At 44.4% G+C, this 26,341-nt stretch overlaps 1 protein-coding gene and 1 long non-coding RNA gene across 2 annotated transcripts; both read left to right on the plus strand.

Moving 5' to 3' along the window:
- Nucleotides 1–420: 420 nt before the first annotated feature.
- On the plus strand, nt 421–4,516 carry LOC138750301 (uncharacterized). The gene is made up of 3 exons (XR_011349241.1): nt 421–591; nt 2,327–2,632; nt 4,369–4,516. It is a non-coding gene; the product is annotated as an uncharacterized lncRNA (long non-coding RNA).
- Nucleotides 4,517–4,563: 47 nt separating this feature from the next.
- LOC138750300 (ice nucleation protein-like) lies at nt 4,564–11,023 on the plus strand. The gene is made up of 2 exons (XM_069912397.1): nt 4,564–4,674; nt 6,305–11,023. The coding sequence occupies exon 2, from the start codon at nt 6,421–6,423 to the stop codon at nt 7,837–7,839; it is 1,419 nt and encodes a 472-aa protein (XP_069768498.1). The 5' UTR covers nt 4,564–4,674; nt 6,305–6,420; the 3' UTR covers nt 7,840–11,023.
- The last annotated feature ends 15,318 nt before the right edge of the window (nt 11,024–26,341 follow it).

Genomic DNA, 26,341 nt, shown 5'->3' on the forward strand with positions numbered 1-26,341 from the left:
CTTGCTTTATATGTTTGTGTTTCTTTAATGATAGTGAAATTTTATGTACTCACTAAAGAACTTCAGAAGGGAAGGGGAAGGAATTTGGAGTATCCTATACTCTTTAAATCATGTTCTATTAGACATATGTTATAATTGTTTAAATGTTTATCACTTTATTTCTGTTTGTTATGATATAATGGTTAGACATGATCAATTATTTTTATAATTTGTATTTTATCTGAATCGTCCTTTTTATGTATTATCATTGATTAATGGCTTCTGTTTGTTTCCTGTTTCTTAAAGGCCACTGGAAATATTTTAAAAGAGAGCCTCATGCCTTTGAAGCAATGGGCCTCCTGCCGGGTACCGTATATGAAATGGGCCACCAGCCGGATGTGGAATGGGCCTCCTGCCAGATGCCGGATGTGGCTTAGTCCTCCTGCCGGATGTGGAATGGGCCTCCATCCGGATGCCGGATGTGAAATGGGCCTCCTGCCGGATGTGGAATGGGACTCCTGCCGGATGCTGGATGTGGAATAGTCCTCCTGCCGGATGTGGAAAGAGCCTCAATCCGGATGCCGGATGTGCAGTGTGCCTCCTGCTGGGAAGGTAATTGTTTATATATTTTTTGGTGTCATGCACCTATTTCCACTTTTTGTGAAGATACCTTTCATATCTTGTCAGGTTCAGAATCAGGATTTATTGTCAAGAACATGTCCTAATATTTGGTGATTTGGGGCAGCAGGATGGAGCAAACATTCATCTTATAACCATCGTTCAGAACTAGACTTAAAAATAAAGTTAACAGTGCACAAAAAAGCAAGGCTGTGTCTTTGGCTCATTGATTATACAGGATCTGGTGGCATCAGGGAAGAAACTGACATGGTGGCATTGACCTCTATTCCTCAGGCTCCAGTACCTTATCCAATGATAGTAGAGTGAGGAAGTTATGGTCTGGGTGGTGGAGGTTTTCCATGATAGAGACTTTTATTTTAAGACAGCATGTCATGTATAGATTCTGACTGGAGTGAATTCTGGTGCCTGTGATGTTACAGGGAGAGATAAACACCCTCTCAAAATTATGATTTTCCTCAGATATGGCACTTCCAGACCAGGCAGTGATGCAACCTACCAGATTGATCTGCATAGTACACCTGTGGAGGTTAAGGTGTGTCTTCATTGCGATAATGAATCTCCTCAGGCACATCACACAGTTTAGCCAATGGTGAGGCTCTTTTGTGAAAGCATCACCATGGAGGCGCCATGACAGATCCTCAGAGTTTTAATGCTTAGGAATTTGACGTTCGTGAACATCTGCACTCCTGAGACCTCTATGAAGACTGGGTCATGTTCTTTTGACTTCCTGCAGAATCCAAAATCTTATCCTTTGTTTTGTTGACATTGAGTGAAAAGTTTGATTTGTTAGCATTCAACCAGCTAATCTATGTCCTTCCATCTTCGGTTTATCATTGCCATTTATTGTTTGCTGACAATTGTGGTGTCTTCCGCCAACATGTCGATAGCAATGGAATTATGGCTCACCACACACAGTCATGGGTTTACAGAGAGTAGAGCAGGGGGCTAAGCACACATCCTTGGACTGCGCCTGTGTTGATGATCAGTGGGAAAGAAACCTTGTTTCCAATTCGTCCTGACTATGGTCTTCCAATGAGAATGTCAAAGATCCAATTGCAGAGTGAGGTACAGAGGGATAGAGTTAGTTGATTTTTGACCAGAACTGAGGAAACAATGGTATTGAAGGACGTCCTGAAGTTGATAACTCATCCAAAATTGCTCCTTTTGGATCAACAGAGACAACATAAATGAATTGAACTATGAATTAACCACATGTCGTCTCTTTTGCCTCCCTTGTTGCTCAACGTTCAATATTGATGAGTTGGAAAGATGCTGTTGCCCCTAAAAATACTCAATTCCTCTGTGATATGGTGGCAGGCCTAACTTTGAATTGATCAGATGTTCTTCCACAGATTCACATTTAAACATTCTGTGTCCATGGGCACCTTTAATTCAACATTTTTGTAACATTTAATCACTGGGACCTTGCTTTATATTTTGTGTTTTTTAATGTTAGTGAAATTTTATGTACTCACTAAAGAACTTCAGAAGGGAAGGGGAAGGAATTTGGAGTATCGTATACTCTTTAAATCATGTTCTATTAGACATATGTTTTAATTGTTTAAATGTTTATCACTTTATTTCTGTTTGTTATGATATAATGTTTAGACATGATCAATTTACTTTTATAATTTGTATTTTATCTGAATCTTCCTTTTTATGTATTACCATTGATTAATGGCTTCTGTTTGTTTCCTGTTTCTTAAAGGCCACTGGAAATATTTTAAAAGAGAGCCTCATGCCTTTGAAGCAATGGGCCTCCTGCCGGGTACCGGATATGAAATGGGCCACCAGCCGGATGTGGAAAGGGCCTCCTGCCAGATGCCGGATGTGGCTTAGTCCTCCTGCCGGATGTGGAATGGGCCTCCATCCGGATGCCGGATGTGAAATGGGCCTCCTGCCGGATGTGGAATGGGACTCCTGCCGGATGCTGGATGTGGAATAGTCCTCCTGCCGGATGTGGAAAGAGCCTCAATCCGGATGCCGGATGTGCAGTGTGCCTCCTGCTGGGAAGGTAATTGTTTACATATTTTTTGGTCTCCTGCACCTATTTCCATTTTTTGTGAAGATATCTTTCGTATCTTGTCAGGTTCAGAATCAGGATTTATTGTCAAGAACATGTCCTAATATTTAGTGATTTGGGGCAGCAGGATGGAGCAAACATTCATCTTATAACCATCGTTCAGAACTACTCTTAAAAATAAAGTTAACAGTGCTCAAAAAAGCAAGGCTGTGTCTTTGGCTCATTGATTATACAGGATCTGGTGGCATCAGGGAAGAAACTGACATTGTGGCATTGACCTCTATTCCTCAGGCTCCAGTACCTTATCCAATGATAATAGAGTGAGGAAGTTATGGTGTGGGTGGTGGAGGTTTTCCATGATAGAGACTTTTATTTTAAGACAGCATGTCATGTATAGATTCTGACTGGAGTGAATTCTGGTGCCTGTGATGTTACAGGGAGAGATAAACCCCCTCTCAAAATTATGATTTTCCTGAGATATGGCACCTCCAGACCAGGCAGTGATGCAACCTACCAGAATGATCTGCATAGTACACCTGTGGAGGTTAAGGTGTGTCTTCATTGCGATAATGAATCTCCTCAGGCTCATCACACAATAGAGCCAATGGTGAGGCTCTTTTGTGAAAGCATCACCATGGAGGCTCCATGACAGATCCTCAGAGTTTTAATGCTTAGGAATTTGACGTTCGTGAACATCTGCACTCCTGAGACCTCCATGAAGACTGGGTCATGTTCTTTTGACTTCCTGCAGAATCCAAAATCTTGTCCTTTGTTTTGTTGACATTGAGTGAAAAGTTTGATTTGTTAGCATTCAACCAGCTGATTATGTCCTTCCTTCTTCGCTTCATCATTGCCATTTATTGTTTGCTGTCAATTGTGGTGTCATCCGCCGTCATGTCGATAGCAATGGAATTATGGCTCACCACACACAGTCATGGGTTTTTCAGAGAGTAGAGCAGGGGGCTAAGCACACATCCTTGGACTGCGCCTGTGTTGATGATCAGTGGGGAAGAGACCTTGTTTCCAATTCGTCCTGACTGTAGTCTTCCAATGAGAATGTCAAAGATCCATTTGCAGAGTGAGGTACAGAGCGATAGAGTTAGTTGCTTTTTGACCAGCACTGAGGGAACAATGGTATTGAAGGATGTCCTGAAGTGGATAACTAATCTAATATTGCTCCTTTTGGATCAACAGAGACAACCTAAATGAATTGAATTATGAAAAAACCACATGTCATCTCTTTTGCCTCCCTTGTTGATCGACGTTCAATATTGATGAGTTGGAAAGATGCTGTTGCCCCTAAATACACTCAATTACGCTGTAATATGGTGGCAGGCCTTACTTTGAATTAATCAGATGTTCTTCCACAGCTTCACATTTAAACATTCTGTGTCCATGGGCACCTTTAATTCAACATTTTTGTAACATTTAATCACTGGGACCTTGCTTTATATGTTTGTGTTTCTTTAATGATAGAGAAATTTTATGTACTCACAAAAGAACTTCAGAAGGGAAGGTGAAGGAATTTGGAGTATCGTATACTCTTTAAATCATGTTCTATTAGACATATGTTATAATTGTTTAAATGTTTATCACTTTATTTCTGTTTGTTATGATATAATGGTTAGACATGATCAATTATTTTTATAATTTGTATTTTATCTGAATCTTCCTTTTTATTTATTACCATTGATTAATGGCTTCTGTTTGTTTCCTGTTTCTTAAAGGCCACTGAAAATATTTTAAAAGAGAGCCTCATGCCTCTGAAGCAATGGGCCTCCTGCCGGGTACCGGATATGAAAGGGGCCACCAGGCGGATGTGGAATGGGCCTCCTGCCAGATGCCGGATGTGGTATAGTCCTCCTGCCGGATGTGGAATGGGCCTCCATCTGGATGCCGGATGTGAAATGGGCCTCCTGCCGGATGTGGAATGGGACTCCTGCCAGATGCTGGATGTGGAATAGTCCTCCTGCCGGATGTGGAAAGAGCCTCAATCCGGATGCCGGATGTGCAGTGTGCCTCCTGCTGGGAAGGTAATTGTTTACATATTTTTTGGTCTCATGCACCTATTTCCACTTTTTGTGAAGATACCTTTCATATCTTGTCAAGTTCGGAATCAGGATTTATTGTCAAGAACATGTCCTAATATTTGGTGATTTGGGGCAGCAGGATGGAGAAAACATTCATCTTATAACCATCGTTCAGAACTACTCTTAAAAATAAAGTTAACAGTGCACAAAAAAGCAAGGCTGTGTCTTTGGCTCATTGATTATACAGGATCTGGTGGCATCAGGGAAGAAACTGACATGGTGGCATTGACCTCTATTCCTCAGGCTCCAGTACCTTATCCAATGATAGTAGAGTGAGGAAGTTATGGTCTGGTGTGGTGGAGGTTTTCCATGATAGAGACTTTTATTTTAAGACAGCATGTCATATATAGATTCTGACTGGAGTGAATTCTGGTGCCTGTGATGTTACAGGGAGAGTTAAACACCCTCTCGAAATTATCATTTTCCTGAGAGATGGCACCTCCAGACCAGGCAGTGATGCAACCTACCAGAATGATCTGCATAGTACACCTGTGGAGGTTAAGGTGTGTCTTCATTGCAATAATGAATCTCCTCAGGCATATCACACAGTATAACCAATAGCCCTTTTTTTGAATGCATCACCATGGAGACTCCATGACAGATCCTCAGAATTTTAATGCTTAGGAATTTGACATTCGTGAAAATCTGCAGACTCCTTTGTTAATTTGGTGTTGCTTCTGGTATGTGTGAGTTGGTCATTTCCCCAGTAGTCTCTTCCTCCTGCTTGATGTGGAATCCTCCAAATCCCAGATGCCGGATGTGGAATGTTTCTGCTGCAAGATGCCGGATGTGGAATGGTCGGCCTGCCAGATGTGGAACAGTCCACCTTTCAGATGCCGAACGTGGAATGTTCCTGCTGCTAGATGCCAGATGTGGAATAGCTTTGCTGCCATATGCCAGATGTGGGATGGTCCTCCTGCCAGATGCCAGATGTGGAATTGTCCGCCTACCAGTTGCCAGATGTGGAATGGTCCGCCTGCCAGGTGCCAGATGTGGGATGGTCTGCCTGCAAGATGTGGAATGGTCTGCCTGCTAGATGTGGAATGGTCCACCTGCCAGGTGCCAGGTGTGGATAGTCCACCTCCCAGATGCCAGATGAGGATTGGTCAGGTGCCTGTTGTGGGATGGTCTGTCTGACAGGTGCCGGATTTGGACTGCGCCTCCTGGCGGATGTCAGCTGTGTAATAGTCCTTCTGGATGTGGAAAGGGCCTGCTAAAGGAAAAGATAGTTTGGGGAATCTCCGATGTTCTTCTACCTTGATCACATTTAATCCTTCTCTGCTTATGGGCTCCTTTTATTCAATATTTTCCTAATTTATGAGATCACTAGAAACTTGCTTTATTATTTTGTGTTTTACTTTAATGGTAGTGAAATTATTTGTACTTACCCGAGAAGTTCAGAAGGTGAGAGGATAGAATTTGTCGTATTATATAATTTTGTGACTTTTTACAATTCGCCATGTTATAATTGTTGAAGTAATTTACAACCTTGTTCTCATTGGACTGTTATGATATTGTGTTTATATAATAGTTTGATTTCTCTTCTCTAACTCTTTCTTATTTCTGTTTCCAGGTGCTCAATCATTTATCCGACATCCTGTGGACCAGACACTTTCAGAATTTGGAATTTTTTAGAATGTAAAATAATAATATCAGTGGTATTTATAAGTACATTTAAGCTGTTTTCAAATGATCAAAAACAAAGGCACGTCCCAACTAGAAATGCCACTGCACAGGGTGGGGTTACAGTGGCCCTGGGTAGTGGGGTTACGGTGGCTCTGGGTAGTGGGGGTTACGGTGGCTCTGGGTAGTGGGGTTACGGCGGCTCAGGGTAGTAGGGTTACGACGGCTCTGGGTAGTGGGGTTATGGCGGCTCTGGGTAGTGGGGTCACGGCAGCTCTGGGTAGTGGGGTTACGGCGGCTCTGGGTAGTGGGGTTACGGTGGCTCTGTGTAGTGGGGATACGGCGGCTCTGGGTAGTGGGGTTACGGCGGCTCTGGGTAGTGGGGTTACGGCGGCTCTGGGTAGTCGGGTTGAGGCGGCTCTGGCTAGTGGGGTTACGGCGGATCTGGCTAGTGGGGTTACGGCGGCTCTGGGTCGTGGGGTTACGGCGGCTCTGGGTTGTGGGGTTACGGCGGCTCTGGATCATGGGTTCACAGTGGCTCTGGGTCATGAGGTTATGGCGGCTCTCAATCGTGGGGTTACGGTGGCTCTGGGTCATGGGGTTACGGCGGCTCTGGGTCGTGGGATTATGGCGGCTCAGGGTTGTGGGGTTACAACGGCTCTGGGTAGAGGGGTTACAGCGACTCTGGGTAGTGGGGTTACGGCGGCCCTGGGTAGTTGGGTAAGTGCGGCTCTGGGTTGTGGGGTTACGGCGGCTCTGGGTATTGGGGTTACGGCGGCTTTAGGTCGTGGAGATATGGCGGCTCTGGGTAGTGGGGTTACGGCAGCTCTGGATCGTGGGGTCACAGTGGCTCTGGGTCATGAGGTTATGGCGGTTCTCAGTCGTGGGGTTACGGTGGCTCTGGCTCGTGGGGTTACGGCGGCTCTGGGTCGTGGGGTTATGGCAGCTCAGGGTTGTGGGGTTACGGTGGCTCTGGGTAGAGGGGTTACGGCGACTCTGGGTAGTGGGGTTACGGCGGCTCTGGGTAGTTGGGTAAGGGCGGCTCTGGGTTGTGGGGTTACGGCGGCTCTGGGTATTGGGGTTACGGCGGCTCTGGGTAATGGGGTTACGGCGTTTCTGGGTAGTGGGGTTACAGCGGCTCTGGGTAGTGGGGTTACAGTGGCTCTGGGTAGTGGGGTTATGGTGGCTCTTGGTGGTGGAGTTACGGCGGCTATGGGTGGTGGGGTTACGGCAACTCTGGCTGGTGGGGTTACGGTGGCTATGGGTAGTGGGGTTACGGTGGCTCGGGGTTGTGGGGGTTACGGTGGCTCTGGGTCGTGGGGTTATGGTGACTCTGGGTCGTGGGGTTACGGTGGCTCTGGGTGGTGGGGTTACGTCGGCCATGGGTGGTGGTGTTATGACGGCTCTGGGTCTTGGGGTTATGGGGGCTCTGGGTCGTGTGTTTACTGCGGCTCTGGGTTGTGGGGTTATGGTGGCTCTGGGTAGTGGGGTTACGGCGGCTCTGGGTCGTGGGATTACGGCAATCTGGGCCGTGGGGTTACGGCGGCTCTGCGTAATGGGTTACGGCGGCTCTGTGTAATGGGTTACAGCGGCTCTGTGTAGTGGGGCTATGGCGTCTCTGGGTCATGGGGTTACGGCGGCTCTGGGTCATTGGGTTAAGGCAGCTCTGGGTCGTGGGGTGACGGCGCCACTGGGTGGTGGAGTTACAGCGCCTCAGGGTGGTGGGATTACGGCGGCTCTGGTTAGTGGGGTTACGGCGGCTCTGGGTTGTGGGGGTTACGGTGGCACTGGGTAGTGCCGTTACGGTGGCTCTGGGTAGTGGGGTTACAGCGGCTCTGGGTAGTGGGGTTACGGTGGCTCTGGGTAGTGGGGTTACGGCGGCTCTGGGTAGTGGGGTTACGTTGTTTCTGGGTGATGGGATTACAGCGGCTATGGGTGGTGGGTTTACGGTGTCTCTGTGTGGTGGGATTACGGCACCTCTGGGTGGTGGGGTTACTGCGGCTCTGGTTAGTGGGGTTACGGTGGCTCTGGGCCGTGGGGTTATGGTGGCACTTTGTAGTGGGGTTACGGTGGCTCTGGGTCGTGGGATTACGGTGGATCTGGGTAGTCGGGTTACGGTGACCCTGGGTACTTGGGTTACGGTGGCTCTGGGTAGTGGGGTTACGGTGGCTCTGGGTAATGGGGTTATGGTGGCACTCGTTAGTGGGGTTTCGGTGGATCTGGGTAGTGGGATTAAGGTGGCTCTGGTTAGTGGAGTTACCCTGGCTCTGGATCGTGGGGTTATGGTGGCTCTGGGTCTTGGGGTTATAGTGGCTCTGGGTAGTGGGGTTACCGTGGCTCTGGGTAGTGGGTTTACAGTGGCTCTGGGTAGTGGGGGTCATGGTGGCTCTGGTTAGTGGGTTTACGGTGGCTCTGGGTAGTGGGGTTACGGTGGCTCTGTGTCGTGGGTTTACGGTGGCTCTGTGTAGTGGGGTTACAGTTTCTCTGTGTGGTGGGATTACGGCACCTCTGGGTGGTGGGGTTATGGCGGCTCTGGTTAGTGGGTTTACGGCGGTTCTGGGTAGTGGGGATACGGTGGCTCAGGGTAGTGGGGTTACGGTGGCTCTGGGTCGTGGGGTTACGGTGGCACTTGGTAGTGGGGTTACGGTGGCTCTGGGTCGTGGGGGTTACGGTGGCTCTGGGTCGTGGGATTACGGTGTATCTGGGTAGTCGGGTTACGGTGACCCTGGGTAGTTGGGTTATGGTGGCTCTGGGTTGTGGGGTTATGGTGGCTCTGGGTAGTGGTGTTCCGGTGGCTCTGGGTGGAGGTGTTACGGCAGCTATGGGTGGTGGGGTTTCGGTGGCTGTGGGTAATGGGGTTACAGCGGCTCTGGATAGTGGGGATACGGCGGCTCTGGCTAGTGGGGTTACGGCGGCTCTGGATAGTGCGGTTACAGCGGCTCTGGCTGGTGGGATTACGGCAGCTCTGGATGGTGGGATTACGGCGCCTCTGGGTGGTGGTGTTACGGCTGCTCTGGGTAGTGGGGTTACGGCGGCTTTGATTAGTGGTGTTTCAGCGGCGCTGGGTAGTGGGGTTATGGTGGGTCTGGGTAGTGGGGTTACGGTGGCTCTTGGTTGTGGGGTTACGGTGGCTCTTGGTCGTGGGATTACGATGGCTCTGGGTCGTGGAGTTACAGTGGCTCCTGGTCGTGGGATTACGGCGGCTCTGGGTAATAGGGTTATGGCGACACTGGGTAGTGGGGTTACGGCGGCTCTGTGTAATGGGTTACGGCGGCTCTGTGTAATGGGTTACGGCGGCTCTGTGTAGTGGGGCTATGGCGTCTCTGGGTCATGGGGTTACGGCGGCTCTGGGTCATTGGGTTAAGGCAGCTCTGGGTCGTGGGGTGACGGCGCCACTGGGTGGTGGAGTTACGGCGCCTCAGGGTGGTGGGGTTACGGCAGCTTAGGTTAGTGGGGTTATGGCGGCTCTGGGTCGTGGTGTTTCGGTGGCTCTGTGTAGTGTGATTAAGGTGGCTCTGGGTAGTGGGGTTACGGTGGCTCTGGGTTGTCGGGCTACGGTGACCCTGGGTAGTGGGGTTACGGTGCCTCTGGATAGTGGGGTTACGGTGGCTCTGGGTCATGGGGTTACAGTGGCTCTGGGTCGTGGGGTTACGGTCGCTCTGTGTAGTGGGGTTACGGCGGCTCTGGGTCGTGGAGTTACGGTGGCTCTGGGTAGTTGGATTACGGTGGCTTGGGTAGTGTGGGTACGGTGGCTCTGGGTAGTTTGGTTACGGTGGCTCTGGGTAGTCGGGTCACGATGACTCTGGGCAGTCGGGTTATTGTGGCTACGGGTAGTGGGGTTACGGTGGCTCTGGAGAGTGGGTTTACGGTTGCTCTGGGTGGTTGGGTTATGGTGGCTAGGGTAGTGGGGTTACGGTGGCTCTGGGTAGTGGGGTTACATTGGCGCTGGGTAGTGGGGATTACTGTGGCTTTGGTTAGTGGGGTTACGACGGCTCTGGATAGTGGGGTTATGGTGGCTCTGTTTAGTTGGGTTATGGTGGCCTGGGTAGTCGGGTTACGCTGGCTCTGGGTAGTGGGGTTACGGTGATTCTGGGTAGTTTGGATATGGTGGGTCTGTGAAGTGGGGTTATGGTAGCTCTGGGTAGTGGGGTTATGGTGGTTCAGGGTGGTGGGGTTGCGGCGGCTCTGGATGGTGGGGTTATGGCGTGGTGGGGTTACGGTACCTCTGGGTGGCGGTGTTATGGCGGCTCTGGGTCATGGGGTTAAGGCAGCTGTGAGTAGTGGGGTTATGTTGGCTCTGGGTAGTGGGGTTACGGCACCTCTCGGTGGTAGGGTTATGGCGGCTCTGGTTAGTGGGTTTACGGCGGCTCTGGGTGGCGGTGTTATGGCGGCTCTGGGTAGTGGGTTTAAGGCAGCTGTGGGTAGTGGGGTTACGTCGGCTCTGGGTAGTTGGCTTACGGGACTCATTTAAGGACTCTTATGCTTAGATTTTAGCTATTTTTTTCCAATGTATTGTACACTTTGTTTACAGTTCTTCATGTGTTTACATGTGTATGTTGTGTACAGTTTTTTAGACTTCCAATAAGTGGTATTTGTGTCTGTCCAGAGGAAAAATGAATCTCTGAGTTTTTATGTGTGTACTTGCCAATAAATCGGAATCTATATGGCACCATTTGTTCCCAATTGTTCTTTATTTGTTTCCCTGCGTAGGTTGAGTTGGTTCTTTTTGGCATGACCAAGAAGTGGTAACTCTGCCTCGCCTACAGGAACAAGAATCTCAGGGTTGAATGTGACGTCATGCACTGAACTCGACAGTCAATCTGTAGTTGGCCCAAAGGGCCTGTTTCTACGCTGGGAAACTTTATGACTCTGTGAAAAAATCTGAGTGGCGGGAAATAATTTTTTTCAGGGAATGCCACAGTAAAGTCTGGAAATTCAAACTGTGTTTAATTGCAATGATTCAGCAAAAATATGAGGAGAATTAGGATCAGTTGTTGGGAGAGAACAGGGAAGCAGAGCTCAAGTCCCCTCCTTTCCTGTCACAAGGAAATACAAGACCACGAGAGAAGGTCCCACGGACATTGAGCCATGTGCACGGTGCACAGGCTTTGTTGGGAAGAGTTGGAGCTGAAGCAGGGGCCCTCACCAAAGCCACATCTGTCCCCATCTTTATCACCATCCTGACTGGGACTGTTGGAACCCTCCTTATTTGCTCAACAGCATTGAACACAGAACATTCCAGCACAGACCGGCCGTTCAGTCCACGATGTTGTGCTGACCGACGTAAACCTACTCCATAACAATCTAACCCCTCCCCACCTTACACCCGTCACCCTTTATTATCCTTACATCCATCTGCCTGTCAAAGAGTCTTCAATGTCCCGGTTGTCCCAGCCTCGATCACCACCCTCGCCACTACATTCCAGGCAGCACCACTCTCTGTGTGGACAAATGAAAGAGTCAGATCTCTCTCACATTTCCAAGAGTTAAGATTCAATTTATTGCCATGTAATAAAGACAGTGCAACATTACACAAAATTTGTTTTTCATCTGCTGTAGGGCAGACAGATTTGACATTGGCAGAAATTGCTTGAAGCACCTCTTTACAGTCAGAGAAAGAGAAGCAAATGAGACCTTCCCAGAGTCACTGAGCGTCCGTCAATTTGCTTCCAACCCTCCCATAGCCCCTGTTACCACACAGAATCTAGTCCAAACCATCAGCAGCTTGAGCTCCAGATCTGAGCCCCCATCATGATGAGGAACCCTTCAGGGACCTCGGTCCCCTCTCTCATCCTGCTTCAGATCCCTGGATCCACTTCGGCCAATCTTGAGCCAGTCTCCCGCTGTCCTGTGAATCCCTCAACTGCACTCGTCAGCAGCTCACAGCCTGAGGAGTTTCCTTCCCTCAAATCGCCCCCACCCCCCCCCCCCCGCCTGTGGGTTCAACGACAGAACCCCTCTCTGGGCTGCCTCTGTGATCCTGTCCCAGGGGTCACCTCCTCTGCATCTCCTTCTTAAACCGGGGTGGGCTCCCCATTTCCTGGTGCCCTGAGCCAGTCCTCTGCTTCCCCGAAGTCTCTCACCTCTCCTGGCTGCTGCCAATCATAGGCCCTGCTATCCTGGAGGCGGCCCCCACGGCTGCAGTATTTTTCAAATAAAACCAGCGTCAGGTCAATGTACAGGTTTTTAAAGCCTGTCCGGATCCAACAGCATTCAGACTGGATGGTAGGAGCCCACAACGGAGCCCTGGGTTTCCGCTCTCCATGGGTCTGCAGTTCTGCCAGTGCTGCCATGTTCTCCCAGTCCCAGCTCTCTGAACAGTCAGGGTACCAAGGCTGTGTGGAGAAGCAGGGGAGTGGGGCGGTGGGAGAATGGATCAGTTCATGATGAAATGGTGGAGCGGACTCGATGGGCTGAATGGCCGACCTGCTCCTAGGTCTCATTGTCTCATCTTTTGCAAAGTACAGACATGATTTTTAAACTAAAACACACAATTTGTAAATCACAGTTTGGGCTTTTTAAATGAAAACTGCCCAGATTTTGGCCCTGCAAAGTTGTGGTTTTTGACCCCAAAACACCACACATTTTGTCAAATACAACCTTATCTTTTGGAAAAAAAAATCACTGTGCACTTTCCTGCAAAACACAGCACAGGCCCTTCGGCCCTCGACATTGTGCTGACCCATATATTCCAATACAAACATTTCCCGACCCACTACCAGTGAATCCCAATTCACTGCATTCACCCCTTCTTGTAGAATTTAGGGTCTGTGAATGAAGACAGAGATCATGGGTTCAGAAGAAAAGTTGAAAAATATACATTTACAAATTTACAGAATTAAGCGATGCGGGGACCTGGAGATCCTGGTGGAGCACCTTAGCACTGGGGGGGAGGGGCCTTAGGCTCCTTGGGTCTCCTGGTCCCCTTGTGAGGGAGGAGAGGTGGGCTAGTCCTCTGGCTCAATGGTTGAGGGGGATGCACTTTCCTCCTGAACTGGATCCCCCGAGGCCCTGACTGGGGGCTGTGAGAATGAGCTCCGTGATTTGCAGGGCACCTGAGGCAACAGGCCCTTTGATCTGGTGGTTGACAGGTCCTGATGTAGACCGTGTTCTCCCTCCCATCCGGGTATCCACAAAGGCATACGTGGGATTGGTGTGGAGCAGGTTCGCCCTTTCCACCAGGGGGTCGGTTCTTGCTTCTCCTCACATGCTTCCTGAGAAGGACTGGACTCGGAGTGGTGATCCAGGTTGGGAGTGTTGTTCTCGATCTCGACCTACTTTCCAAATTGAGTAAGAGCTTGTGACGAGTAGTGTTGGTCATGGTACATAGTAGCGACTGGATGGAATGGAGCGCCATAGGGAGGACTTCCTGTTACCCCTCACCAGCAGGTGGCTCGTCACTCATAAAGGATGAATATAGCTGGGACACCTGAATAGTGCTCTAACAAACCTTTTCTAATTGATCTCCCAAAAACATATCTATATACTCTGTCACACATTGCTGAAGTCCACAATCAGCTCTTTGACGCAGACAGTGGGTGTTATATTGCTTCAGCCAAGATTTCTGTCTCCGTCCTGTGTGCTGACCCATTGACCCTTTTTATACAGTGCACTGCTGTGGTATCATTTGCTAATAAGTGATTGGAAAATGTAATTTCTGAATCAGTCATAGGTGCAAAGAGAATAGAGCAGGAGATGGAATTGGCCACCCTGTGACTCTCCGCTCCTGATTGTGGAGGAGATGAGTTTACCAATCCGTACTCTTTGGGGTCTGAAGGGAAGGAAATCCAAGTGGTCAAGTCACCTTTATTTATCATTCAAACCATTGCCATTAATATCACAGGAAAGATGAGAGAGGGTTTCTCCAGGAACAAGGAGCATATTGACATAAATCGGAATGAACTATTAAGTCATAAGACATTTTTTTTAAAAACCCACAAAAACAAACCCATGATATACGAGTACACATATGTTCTCGGAATAGAGGAGCCTGATGGCTTGCGGATAAAAGCTGTTACACAATCTGGATGAGTGGGCCCAAACGCTCCTTCCAGATGGAAGAATGGAGACCATTTCCAAGAAGGGTGTGTGAAGTCTTTCACCATATTATTTGCCTTCCACGTGGATCTTGCCTTGTAGATGTCCATCATGGCAGGAAGAGAGACCTCAATGATATTCTCTGCTGATTCCACTATCCTCTGGAGGGTTTTAAGGTCTGAGGTGGTACAGTTTCCAAACCAGAGTGTGATGCAATGGCTCCGAATCCTCTCAATACATCCTCTGTAGGATGTCGTGTGGATGGAGGGTGGGAGATGAACTTTCCTCTGCCTTCAGAGGATGAAGAGATGCTACTGGGCTTTCTCGATAATGGAGCTGGTGTTGAGGACCAGGGGAGATTCTCCACCAAACGCACACCAAGAAACCTGGTCCTTTTCACAACCTCAACGGTGGAGCCGTCAGTGGTCAGTGAACAGTGATCCTTCGGGCCTCCCTGAAGTGGACAACCATCTCTTTGGTTTTATTAACATTCAGATATAGACTGTTGGCTCTGCACTAGTCTGTTAGCAACTGCACCTCAACACTGACTCATCATTCTTGCTGATAAGGCCCACCACGGTCGCATCATCAATGGACTTGAGGATATGGTTTGAGCTGAGTCTAGTTGCACAGCCATGGGTCAGCAGAGTCGACAGCAATGGACAAGCCCACAGCCCGGGGGAGGTGGGGAGGGGTGATGATCTGGGAAGTCCTGATTGTGACCCAGAATGCTTAAGGTCTCCCCCACAGGATGTCAAGAATCTAACTGCAGAGGGAAGTGTTTAGGCCCAGCAGGTTCAACGTCTCCATCAGGTACTGAGGTCTGATTGGGTTGAAGGCTGAAGTGAAGTCAATGAACAACATTCCAACAGACCTGTGTTTGCTTCCAGATGGGTGAGGCTAAATGGAGGGAGGTGGTGATGGCATAATCCATAGAGCAGTTTGATCAATATACGAATGGCAGGGGGTCCAGTGAGGGGAGCAACAGGAGGTTGATGTGCCCCATGATGAGACTCTCAAAGCACTTCATGATGGTAGATGTAAGTGGGGCAGGGCAGCCGTCACTGAGGAAAGAACTGATGACTTCTTCGGCCCAGGGACGATGGTGGCGGCTTTGAAGAAGTAGGAACTGTGCCCCTGTAGAAGCACAAGGTCGACTGGTGCTCCTCCGTCTTCTGTCTGGGCTGTGGTCATTCAGGCACAGGGCTTGTGACCTGGTTTATGGTGGCCTCGTTCTCTCATTGTCCGCCAAACACATCGGCATGGGCTGCGACTGTCCTGGGATTTGAGAAGTCCTCGTCTGCTTGCAGGAACGGGATGTCCTCTGGCATTTGTTCGAGGTAGGCTTGCTCAAGCATCAGGCAGGGTCTGTGACCTTCTATCAGTGCAAGCATCTCGTCCATCAAGGCCAATTTTATCAATACAGTCATCTGTTCTAGGAATAATATAACCATCTGTTTTAGTTACTGAATTAACCTTCCTGTAATCTGTACAGAATCTAATAATTCCATCTGGTTTCGGTACCAGAATACAAGAAAAAAAACCTTCTGAGTTTGAAGGTCTAATAATGTAATTTCTCAACATATATTCCACCTCCTGATCCATGATTTTACTCCTTAATGTATATACTATATAGGTCTGTCCCCCAGGCCATTGAGGTGCATCAGCCTGGCTGCGTGCTGCCGACAGGAGAGTCTTTCTTTTCTTTTTCAATCTTTTTATTATTATTATAATTTATAAACACATACAGTTCAAAGAGATATAAAAAAATACATAGTAAGTAATGAATTAATACAGAGATATTAAACAATAATATTACAGAATAAAAATATATCATAAAAAAAAATTTGATCAGTTTAGGGTGTGAACTATCTCTAAAAAAAAAGATATAATTAATAACAATATATGAAAAAAGAGAAAAAAAAACCCAAAAAAGAAGAAAAAACAAATCTGAATTTTAAAAAAACTTTAAAAAAAAACCTACAGATATAGCTAAACCATGCCGATCACTCCGATCTCATCTTACAGCCCAATTATCATACATAATCATAAAAAGAAAACAGAGCCAGATCAACTCACCACAAATGAAAATATTGAATAAATGGTCGCCAGGTTAACTCAAACTTAGAAGGGGATTCATAGACAGAGTTTCTAATTTTCTCTAAATTTAAACATAGTATGGTTTGGGTAAACCATTGGAAAACAGTGGGAGGATTTACCTCTTTCCAATTTAATAGTATAGATCTTCTAGCCATTAGTGTAAGAAAAGCAATCATACGATCCGCAGGAAGAGATAAATAAGTCAAATCTATCATAGGTAATCCAAAAATTGCAGTAATGGGATGTGGTTGTAAATCAATATTCAAAACAGTAGATATAATGGAAAAAATTTCCTTCCAATAATTCTGTAAAGAGGGACAGGACCAAAACATATGTGTAAGGGAAACTATTTCCAATTGACATTTATCACATATAGGATCGATATGAGAATAAAAGCGATGGAGTTTATCTTTAGACATATGAGCTCTATGAACAACTTTAAACTGTATTAGTGAATGTTTTGCACATAGAGAAGAAGAGTTTACCAGTCGCAGAATTTTATTCCAATTTTCATTGGAAATATGAAGATTGAGTTCTCTTTCCCAATCATTTTTAAACTTTTCAAAAGTCCCAGAATTTATTTTTGTAATTATAATTTAGATATCACACCTTTTGGAGGGAATTTTGAATATAGTATATCCTCTAAAACAGTCGTAGTCTCCCGATTGGGAAAAGAGGGTAAAGTCGAAACTAAGAAACTCCTAATCTGCAAATATCGAAAGAAATGAGATCGAGGTAAATCATATTTCATGGATAATTGTTCAAATGATATGAAAGAGTTATCCAAGAATAAATCCGAAAAGCATGTTATACCTTTAACTTTCCAGAGTAAATAAGCTTGATCAATTAGAGAGGGATGAAAAAGGAAATTTAGTACAATAGGAGTTTCCAAGATAAAATGACTTAGGCCAAAAAATCTCCGGAATTGAAACCATATACGTAGTGTATGTTTAGCCATTGGATTATCAATTTGTTTATATAATTTAGTAAGAGGAAAAGGGAGAGCAGCTCCCAAAATAGAGCTAATTGAGAAATTTTGCATCGGTTTAATTTCTAAATTTACCCAATGGGGATTTAGAGATAATTCTGAATAATTCAACCAATACCTTAAGTAACTAATATTAATTGCCCAGTAATAAATTCTAAAGTTGGGTAATGCCAACCCTCCCTCTAGTTTGGATTTCTGTAAATATTTTTTCCCCAATCTAGGATTCTTGTTTTGCCAGATATACGAGGACAATTTAGAATCGACCTTATCAAAAAAAGATTTAGGAACAAAAATAGGTATAGCTTGGAATATATATAAAAATTTAGGTAAGATCATCATCTTAATAGCATTAAATCGGCCTATCATGGATAGGGATAATGGTGACCAAGGAGAGTCTAAAGATGCTGAGGAGGAGGGTTTTGAGGGCGATGTACTTGTCCTCCTCAGAGGGATCATGGATCAGATCATCAACTCTGGCTGCTGTTTCCTTGTTGAGAACACTCACCATGTGGTAGAACACACATGGTGATCTGCCGGAGTTGAAGCTCCGCCTCCACCTGCCTGATCCATGTGCGGGGCCGGTGGGTCCAGAATGGGGGAGCTTCACAGAGACAGTGCTGATCGCCGAGGAATCCATGATTTGAGACCAGATGTCATCTGGGCTCTGCAGGGTCACCAATGTCATGGCCGCTACACACAGAAAACACCACAGGACTTGATGGAATTTCCAGGACAATTGTTTAATTGAATTTGGAGCGCCCCAATTTATGGCCAACGTTTGTTCTGCCCCACGCAGTGGTGACGTCATTAAGTGGCCCGGGACACAAACTGAGGCCACGAGGCAATAAGCAAGCCCTGACAGCGCCATCTTCTTCAGCTGCCCCGCCAGCGCAGCGGTACAAACAGGGCCGGTTCATTCGCAGAGATGTGCACCACCACCAAACCTTATGATGAGGATAAGGGGAGTGGAGAACCATCTGTTTCAGAGGTGTTTGCTGTTGAGAGGGTTGAAGAAGTTATCGATCATAAGATTATGGCAACAAAATCTTGTGAGGGTAACCTTAAAGAAACCATGGTTCCTGAGCGCCTGTCGAACTCAGCAATTTTGGAAAATTTGGAGGAAAAGTTAGGTCATCTTAAATCACAAGAAACAGATGCAATTGAAGGAAGTAATTTTGAAATTTACAGATTTGTTCCTGATGTGCCAAAATAAACATATCAGTGATTTATCATGATGTAGACGTGGGAGAAGCAAGTCCCATGAATAAACACCCATATAGTATATACATTAAGGAGTAAAATCATGGATCAGGAGATGGAATTTACGTTGAGAAATGACATTATTAGACCTTCAAACTCAGAAAGATTTTTTTTCTTGTATTCTGGTACCGAAACCAGATGGAATTATTAGGTTCAGTTCAGATTACAGGAAGGTTAATTCAGTAACTAAAACAGATGCTTATCCTATTCCGAGAACAGATGACTGTATTGATAAAATTGGCAAAGCTAAATTTCTTACTAAGTTGGATTTGTTGAAAGGTTACTGGTGTCTGTCTTTAACTGGGAGAGGAAAGAATATTTCGGCTTTTGTAACTCCATCCGGTTTATATGAGTATAACGTGTTACCTTTTGGCATGAAAAATGCCCCTGCTACATTCCAAAGGATGATTAATTTGGTAATCCAAGGGTTAACTCATACAGATGCTTATATTGACAAAGGGGGTGATGTGGCCATCTTGGGTCTGTCCTCAGGGTGCACCGGGATCTGGTGATATCCGCACACCAGGTCAACCTTGGAGAAAGCCCTCGCACCGTACAGGTTGGCCGTAAAGTTCTGGATGTGAGGGATGGGGTAACGGTCAGGAATGGTTGCCTCGTTGAGTCGTCGATAGTCTCCGCAGGGACGCCAGCCGCCGGAGACACACTAACCTGACAGATTGACACTGTGGAATCCTTGATGAAATTGAAACTTAAATGCAAATTTCCCTAACTACATTCTGGTTTCTGGTTGAAAAGTACATATTTCAACTTCTTTAACTGTTTTACAAGTGCTATTAATATTTAAACATGACAGTTCATAGATGTCAAAACAATGTTTAATCATTTCCCAAAAAAGCATTTATTTTAATGTTTGTAGTTTCATTTTAGCATTTATATTATGTTTTTTAAAATAGAAATGAGGATGTGAATTTCCTGATCTACATTTTGTTTCTTGTAGAAAAGTATTTTTTTCCAACCTCTGAGAACGTTTCACATATGAAATTAATTTATATACAACACAGTTCATAGTTTGTGAAAACAAAGATAAAACTTTTCCCAAAATAGCATTTATTTTTGTGTTTGTAGTTACATTTTAGCACATATTTAAAATTGAAATGTAGATGTGAATTTCCTGATGTACATTTTGTTTTCTTGAAGAAAAATTGTTTTACATTTGCTGTTAATTTATACACAACACAGTTCATAGCTTGTGAAAACAAAGATTAAACATTTCCCAAAATGCCATTTATTTTAGTGTTTGTAGTTCCTTTCCATTTTAACATCCCAATTTTATACTCTGAGACTCAAGAACTTTACAGGTTGATACTGTGAAGTTCACTTCCATAAAAATGTCACACTTTGAAACTCACTCACATCACCAGGTCACACTGTGAAAATTATTCACATACCAAGTTTACACTGTGGGACTCACTCACATAACATTTACAATGTGGGATTCACTAAGTAAACAAGATTATACTGTGCAAATCTCTCACATAACAAGTTTACACTGTGGGACTCACTCACATAACATTTACAATGTGGGATTCACAAAGTAAACAAGATTATACTGTGCAAATCTGCCACATACCAAGTTTACACTGTGGGACTCACTCACATAACATCTACAATGTGGGATTCACTAAGTAAACAAGATTATACTGTGCAAATCTGCCACATACCAAGTTTACACTGTGGGACTCACTCACATAACATCTACAATGTGGGATTCACTAAGTAAACAAGATTATACTGTGCAAATCTCCCACATACCAAGTTTACACTGTGGGACTCACTCACATAACATTTACAATGTGGGATTCACAAAGTAAACAAGATTATACTGTGCAAATCTCCCACATACCAAGTTTACACTGTGGAACTCACTAACATAACGTTTACAATATGGGATTCACAAAGAAAACATGATTATTCTTTGGAACTCACTCACATCACAAGGTTACACTGTGGAAATCACTAACAAAACATTTTCAATGTCGAACTCCAATGAGAAAAGAAGGTCAAAAAGTGGGACTCACTCACTTACAAGGTTAGACGGCGGGTAAAAATCACATCACATGTTCATTCTGATGAACTCATTCAAATAACAAAGTTACATTGTGGAATCCGCCTCAATAAGAAAGATAAACTGGAAGAGTCATGTAATGGAGTAGTGGCCGGTAGGAGAATACCAGCCCTCTCCAGAAAAAAAGGAAATAAGTGAAGAAAAAGCAAAGCCCCTGTCTTGGGTAAACTTATACCTCTCATTTTGTTCATTTTAGATTGGTTACAGTGTTTGAGCTACCGAAAGAAAATAGACACACACACACCGAGAGCAGTTCAGTTTATAAAATGTTTATTACAAATTCAAAAGCTGATTTCACACTACAATATGCTAGCCCTTCCCAACTATACTTATCAACACTTGGACTGGTCCCAACTGCCGAAGCGAGGGAACGACTGCACACTTGTAGTAGGTTGTCAGGGCGCCGGTAGCAGCTTCTCCACCTCCCCCGACCGGGACGTTGCTCGGACTCTGGCTGTTCTTCCTTCTTGACAAGGGGTGTTCCCACCCCTCGGAGAGTCTAAACTTAAGCAGCAGGACCACAGGCTTATATACCCCAAAAACAATTAATCATGCGCCTCCTCCTTCTAACATTTGTCAGTCAAAATCAAAACTGAACATTATATTCTACAATTTAGAAGATTAATTATTATGGAACCAGGATGTTATGATTTCCTGGTTTATCTCGTAGATACAAAGACTTATTAAAACTTCTCGAGCAAGACAGGTTGTGACCAATTCGTCAATTTCAGAGTGTTGCATTTGACAATTGCTTTCCCTGGGCCTCACAGTGGAATTCCATTTCAAAGTCTATCTTCAGATAAATCCCCATGGCTGAGTTTAATTACATCTGCTAGTTCTGAAAGTAAGGTGACCTGCGTGTGGACCCAGTGTCGTCAGTTCCTCATAAGCAAAAAGCATCTGGGCACATGGTTTTAATCCTCCATTACAGCCCCAGACACACAAATCATAACAAATAAAAAATAAAGGTGTGGAGGAAATGGCTCCTCAGAAAGAAAAGCCAAAACAACAGGAAGAAAAGAATAAAGACACCAGAAGAGAAAGTGAAGGCCTTACCTGCACGAAAAAGCAGGGACCCGCCGTGGAAAGAGGAGCCCGCTCCCCGAGGTGAGTGGAGACACCGCAGGGTCGCGACCCACCAACTGTGGGACTGCAAAAATGGCTCACGGAGTTAAACTCCACAGCACCAACAGCCCGACAGCAGGGCTCCCAGCTGGAAGATAAAGAAAGCAACTGGAAAGGGAGGGATGAGAAAGAAAAAAGGAAGCAAGAGACACAACAGATAAACAGCCCAGAAAAAGAGGACCAACATCAAGAAACCATGGAAAAAAAACCCAACAAACTGAGACAAGCAGCTCATCCAGAAAGTCCGAAGAGACACAGATACAAGGAAGAGAAATAGAAGACACAAACCCAAGAGCAGACACAGAAGAAGAAGAAGGAGACACCAAGCTCTGCACAGAGGAATAGGAGGTAAAATGAATGGAGAGTACATAAAGAAAAAATATTTTTCAAGAACAAATGAAAGCATTAAAAGAATGGCTGACACTAGAATTTAGTGAAATGAAAAGTACAGAAGAAAAAGTGAGTAGAATAGAGCTGGTCATAACAGATGTAGGGAAAGGATCAGATAATGTGGAAGAACGTGTAATGGCATTAAAAATGGAAGTGAACAACCTAAAAAGAAAATTGGAAGAAAGTGACAAAAAAGTTAAAGAAACACAGGAGTTGTTAGCCCAGAAGTTGGATATAATGGAAAACTATAGTAGGTGAAACAATATAAAGATAGTGGGCCTTAAGGAAGATGAAGAAGGCAAAGATATGAAAGAATTTATAAAAGAATGGATCCCAAAGGTCCTGGGAATGCCAGAAAAGCAGGAAAGAATGGAAATAGAAAGCACACACAGAACATTAGCCCCGAAACCACAGTCACAACAAAAAACAAGATCCGTTTTAGTAAAATTCCTGAGAGACATGACAAGAGAAAATATATTGGAGAAGGCAATGAATAAAATTAGAGAAGAGAAAAAACCACTGGAATACAATTTTTTTTCGACCCACACATAAGTTTGGAGCTCCAAAAGAAGAGGAAGGAGTTTAATGCAGCAAAATCGATCCTATGGTAGAAAGGCTTTAAATTTATGTTAAGATATCCAGCGGTGCTTAAAATAGTTACCCGGGGCAGCAAAATGGACTGTTCTCGGATCCGGAGAATGCACGAGAATTTGCAGAACACCTGCAAGACAGATAGAAAGATGAAGAGATGTAACAAGAACAAAGAATGACGATAAACTATATATGAAGATGTAAAAATAATGTATAAATAAGAACTAAAGGAGGGAAGAAAAGGGAAGTATGGGAGAAGGGGGAAAGAAAAGAGGAGGAGTTAACAAATAAATAAATAAAACATAAAAAGAAAAAGAGAAGAAACGAGTAGGAGCTTTGTTATAATGTGAAGATAAAAGTCTTTTCTGGAGGGGGTTGGGTGGGAGAGAATAACAGTTACTGCGAAATCAGTTGACACTTGCGAACAGGTTTGCAGTCTGAATGGAGAGGGAAGTTGTGGCTGCCCAGCAAGGGACAAGGGGTGACTCAGAGATGGGGGACAGTTGGGGTTAAGGGAATTATAGATGTGGGAATGGTGGAAATATTTTATGTTTTAGAAGTGTTGTCATACAGTGCGTTCAAAAAAAGAAAACTGAGAAATGGAAATGGGGAAAAGGGGAAAGGTGGTGGTGAGGAAGCAGAAATGAGATGTAAACAAAGTATTAGATGGCTATGTTGAACTATATGACTATAAATATTAATGGAATACATAACCAAATCAAAAGGAAGAGGATATTAAATTTACTGAAAAAATAGATATAGCATTCGTGCAGGAAACACATCTAACTGAAGTGGAACAGAAGAGATTAAGGAGAGAGTGGGTAGGACATGTAACGGCAGCATCATATTAATTCAAAAGCCAGAGGTGTAGCTATATTAATCAATAAAAATGTACCAATCAAAACAGAGGAGGAAATAATAGATCCAGCAGGGAGATGTGTAATGATAAAATGTCAGATATATTCAGAACTCTGGAATTTGGTCAATATATATGAACCTAATGAAGAGGATCAAAAGTTTATGCAAAATATTTTGTTGAAGATTGTAAAAACACAGGGGAATATATTGATAGGAGGATAATTTGGATTCAAAGATGGATAAAACTGGACAAAAGTCTAGCAGAAAGTACAAAATAGCCAAATTTATGGTTAAATCAATGCAGGAAATGCAACTTTTGGATCTAAGGAGGAAGCAACACCCAAAGGAGAAGGACTACTCACATTATTCGAGTAGACATAAAACATACTCAAGGATTGACCTGTTCCTGTTGTCAGCCCATATCCAAGGGAGATTTAGGATAATGGAATATAAAGCTAGATTGTTATCTGAACGCTCACCCCTGTTATTAGCAATAGAACTGGAGGACATCCCAACAACAACATATAGATGGAGATTAAACTCCATGCTACTTAAAAGACAGGGTTTTAGAGAATTTATTGAGCGCCAAATTAAAATGTACTTTGAAATAAATATGGAATCAGTGAAAGTCAAATTTATATTATGGGATGCAATGAAAGCCTTCATCAGAGGGCAGATAATAAGTTATGTAACTAAGATGAAAAAGGACTACAATTGGGAAATAGAACAGCTGGAAAGGGAAATAGTAAGTACAGAAAAAGATCTAGCATCAAGGGAAGATACAACAAAAAGAAGAGAATTGGCAGACAAAAAAAAAATGAAACACTACAAATGTATAAGGTGGAGAAGAACATAATGAAAATAAAGCAGAAGTATTACGAGTGAGGAGAAAAAAACGCACAAAATACTAGCTTGGCAGCTTAAAACAAAACAAGCTAAAAGAACGGTTTTGGCATCAAGGAAAAAAGACAAACAAATTACATAAAACCCAACAGAGATCAATGAAAACTTTAAGGAATTCTAGGACCAATTATACCGAACTGAAGGGAAAGAAGACAAAATAGATGAGTTTCTCGCTAAAATTGAATTACCAAAATTGCAATAAGAGGAGAAAACAATCATAGCTCAAAAAACAATTTGAAAAGATGAATTAACTATTTCCATACACCCTCCCCTTTTACGTCTATTTTTCTAAATCCACTCCATGATCGAAACATCTCCACTTGACCCAACCCACATTTCTTCTCCCATTCAAAGCACTCAGTAATACACCAAGGCAATAAAATAAAATCTCAATGCTGGAAATACTCAGCAGATCATCTACTGGAAAAATAATCGGCTTTAAAACCATCAGGTCGATAACCTTTCACTGGGATTCAGAAAGATGATCAAATAAACCTGATTCTATTTGCTGTGAAAAAGAAGAGGGGAAATAACAAACTGAATACATGGGATGAAAAGCCCGAGCAGCAGAAATGGCAGTGGTGCTGGATGAGTGGAGTCGACTCGTTGATCAGCACATCTGTCTGGATGGAGGGGTAAAGGATAAACAAGACAAACATGATGTCGTCACTGTGAGGTACAATACGACAGCTGCAGAGAATCTGAAATGAAGGAATGGTGAAAATACTTGTTTTTGGATCAATGTGACAAAATTTGAGCTGACAAAAGAAAACAAAATTGCTTTGCTCTGCCAGAACTCTCTAGATCAAGGGACACAATAAAATAGTCCAGAAGCCAACATTATGAAATTGAACAGCCAAGTTCTACAAATCGGCAGCAAGAGATAAAACACAATTACATCATTCCATGAAAGTGGTGTCACAGGACGACCGGGTTCTAAAGACAGCTTTTGACACCGTGGCCTTCATTAATTAACATATTGAAAATAGGTGTTGGGAAGTTATGGTGAGGTTGTTTAAGGTGTTGGTGAGGCCAAATTTGGAGTATTGTGTACAGTTCTGGTCACCTAGCTACAGGAATGGTATTAGTAAGATTGAAAGAGTGCAGAGAAGATTTACTAAGAAGCTGCCAAGTCTTCAGGAGTTGAGCTACAGGGAAAGGTTGAACAGGTTGGGACTTTATTCCTTGGAGTGTCGAAAAATGGGTAGGAGATTGCATAAAGTGGCATATGAATGGGAAGAAAGGCTGAGAAAGACTGCAGTGGACCCAATTGTGAGGGAAAATTTTGCTTGAGAAAAATTGTCATTGGCCCATTTCCTCGGGAGTTATGAAATCACGCACAGAACAAGTCAATGAGGTACGATTAAAAAAAGTGGTTTTTGAAATTTTTCTTTTCAATTACATTCCTCCTTAAGTAATCCCTTATTAACAGAGCACTTCTGGCAAAGGGATTAAGTGGAATATGATCCAGGGGGTGGGGGTGTGGAGGAGGAGTTTGAAAATCACTGTTCTTGATGAAAAGTTTTCTCCGTCTCCGTGTTAAGCAGACATCCTTTTATTCTGAGGTTGTTCCCACTGGTCCTAAACTCTCCCAGTACTGGCAAAATCCTCTCTATCCAGCCCTTTCACTATTCATCAGATTTCAATGA

This window comes from Narcine bancroftii, unplaced genomic scaffold, assembly GCF_036971445.1.
Source record: "Narcine bancroftii isolate sNarBan1 unplaced genomic scaffold, sNarBan1.hap1 Scaffold_114, whole genome shotgun sequence".
NCBI lineage: Eukaryota > Metazoa > Chordata > Chondrichthyes > Torpediniformes > Narcinidae > Narcine > Narcine bancroftii.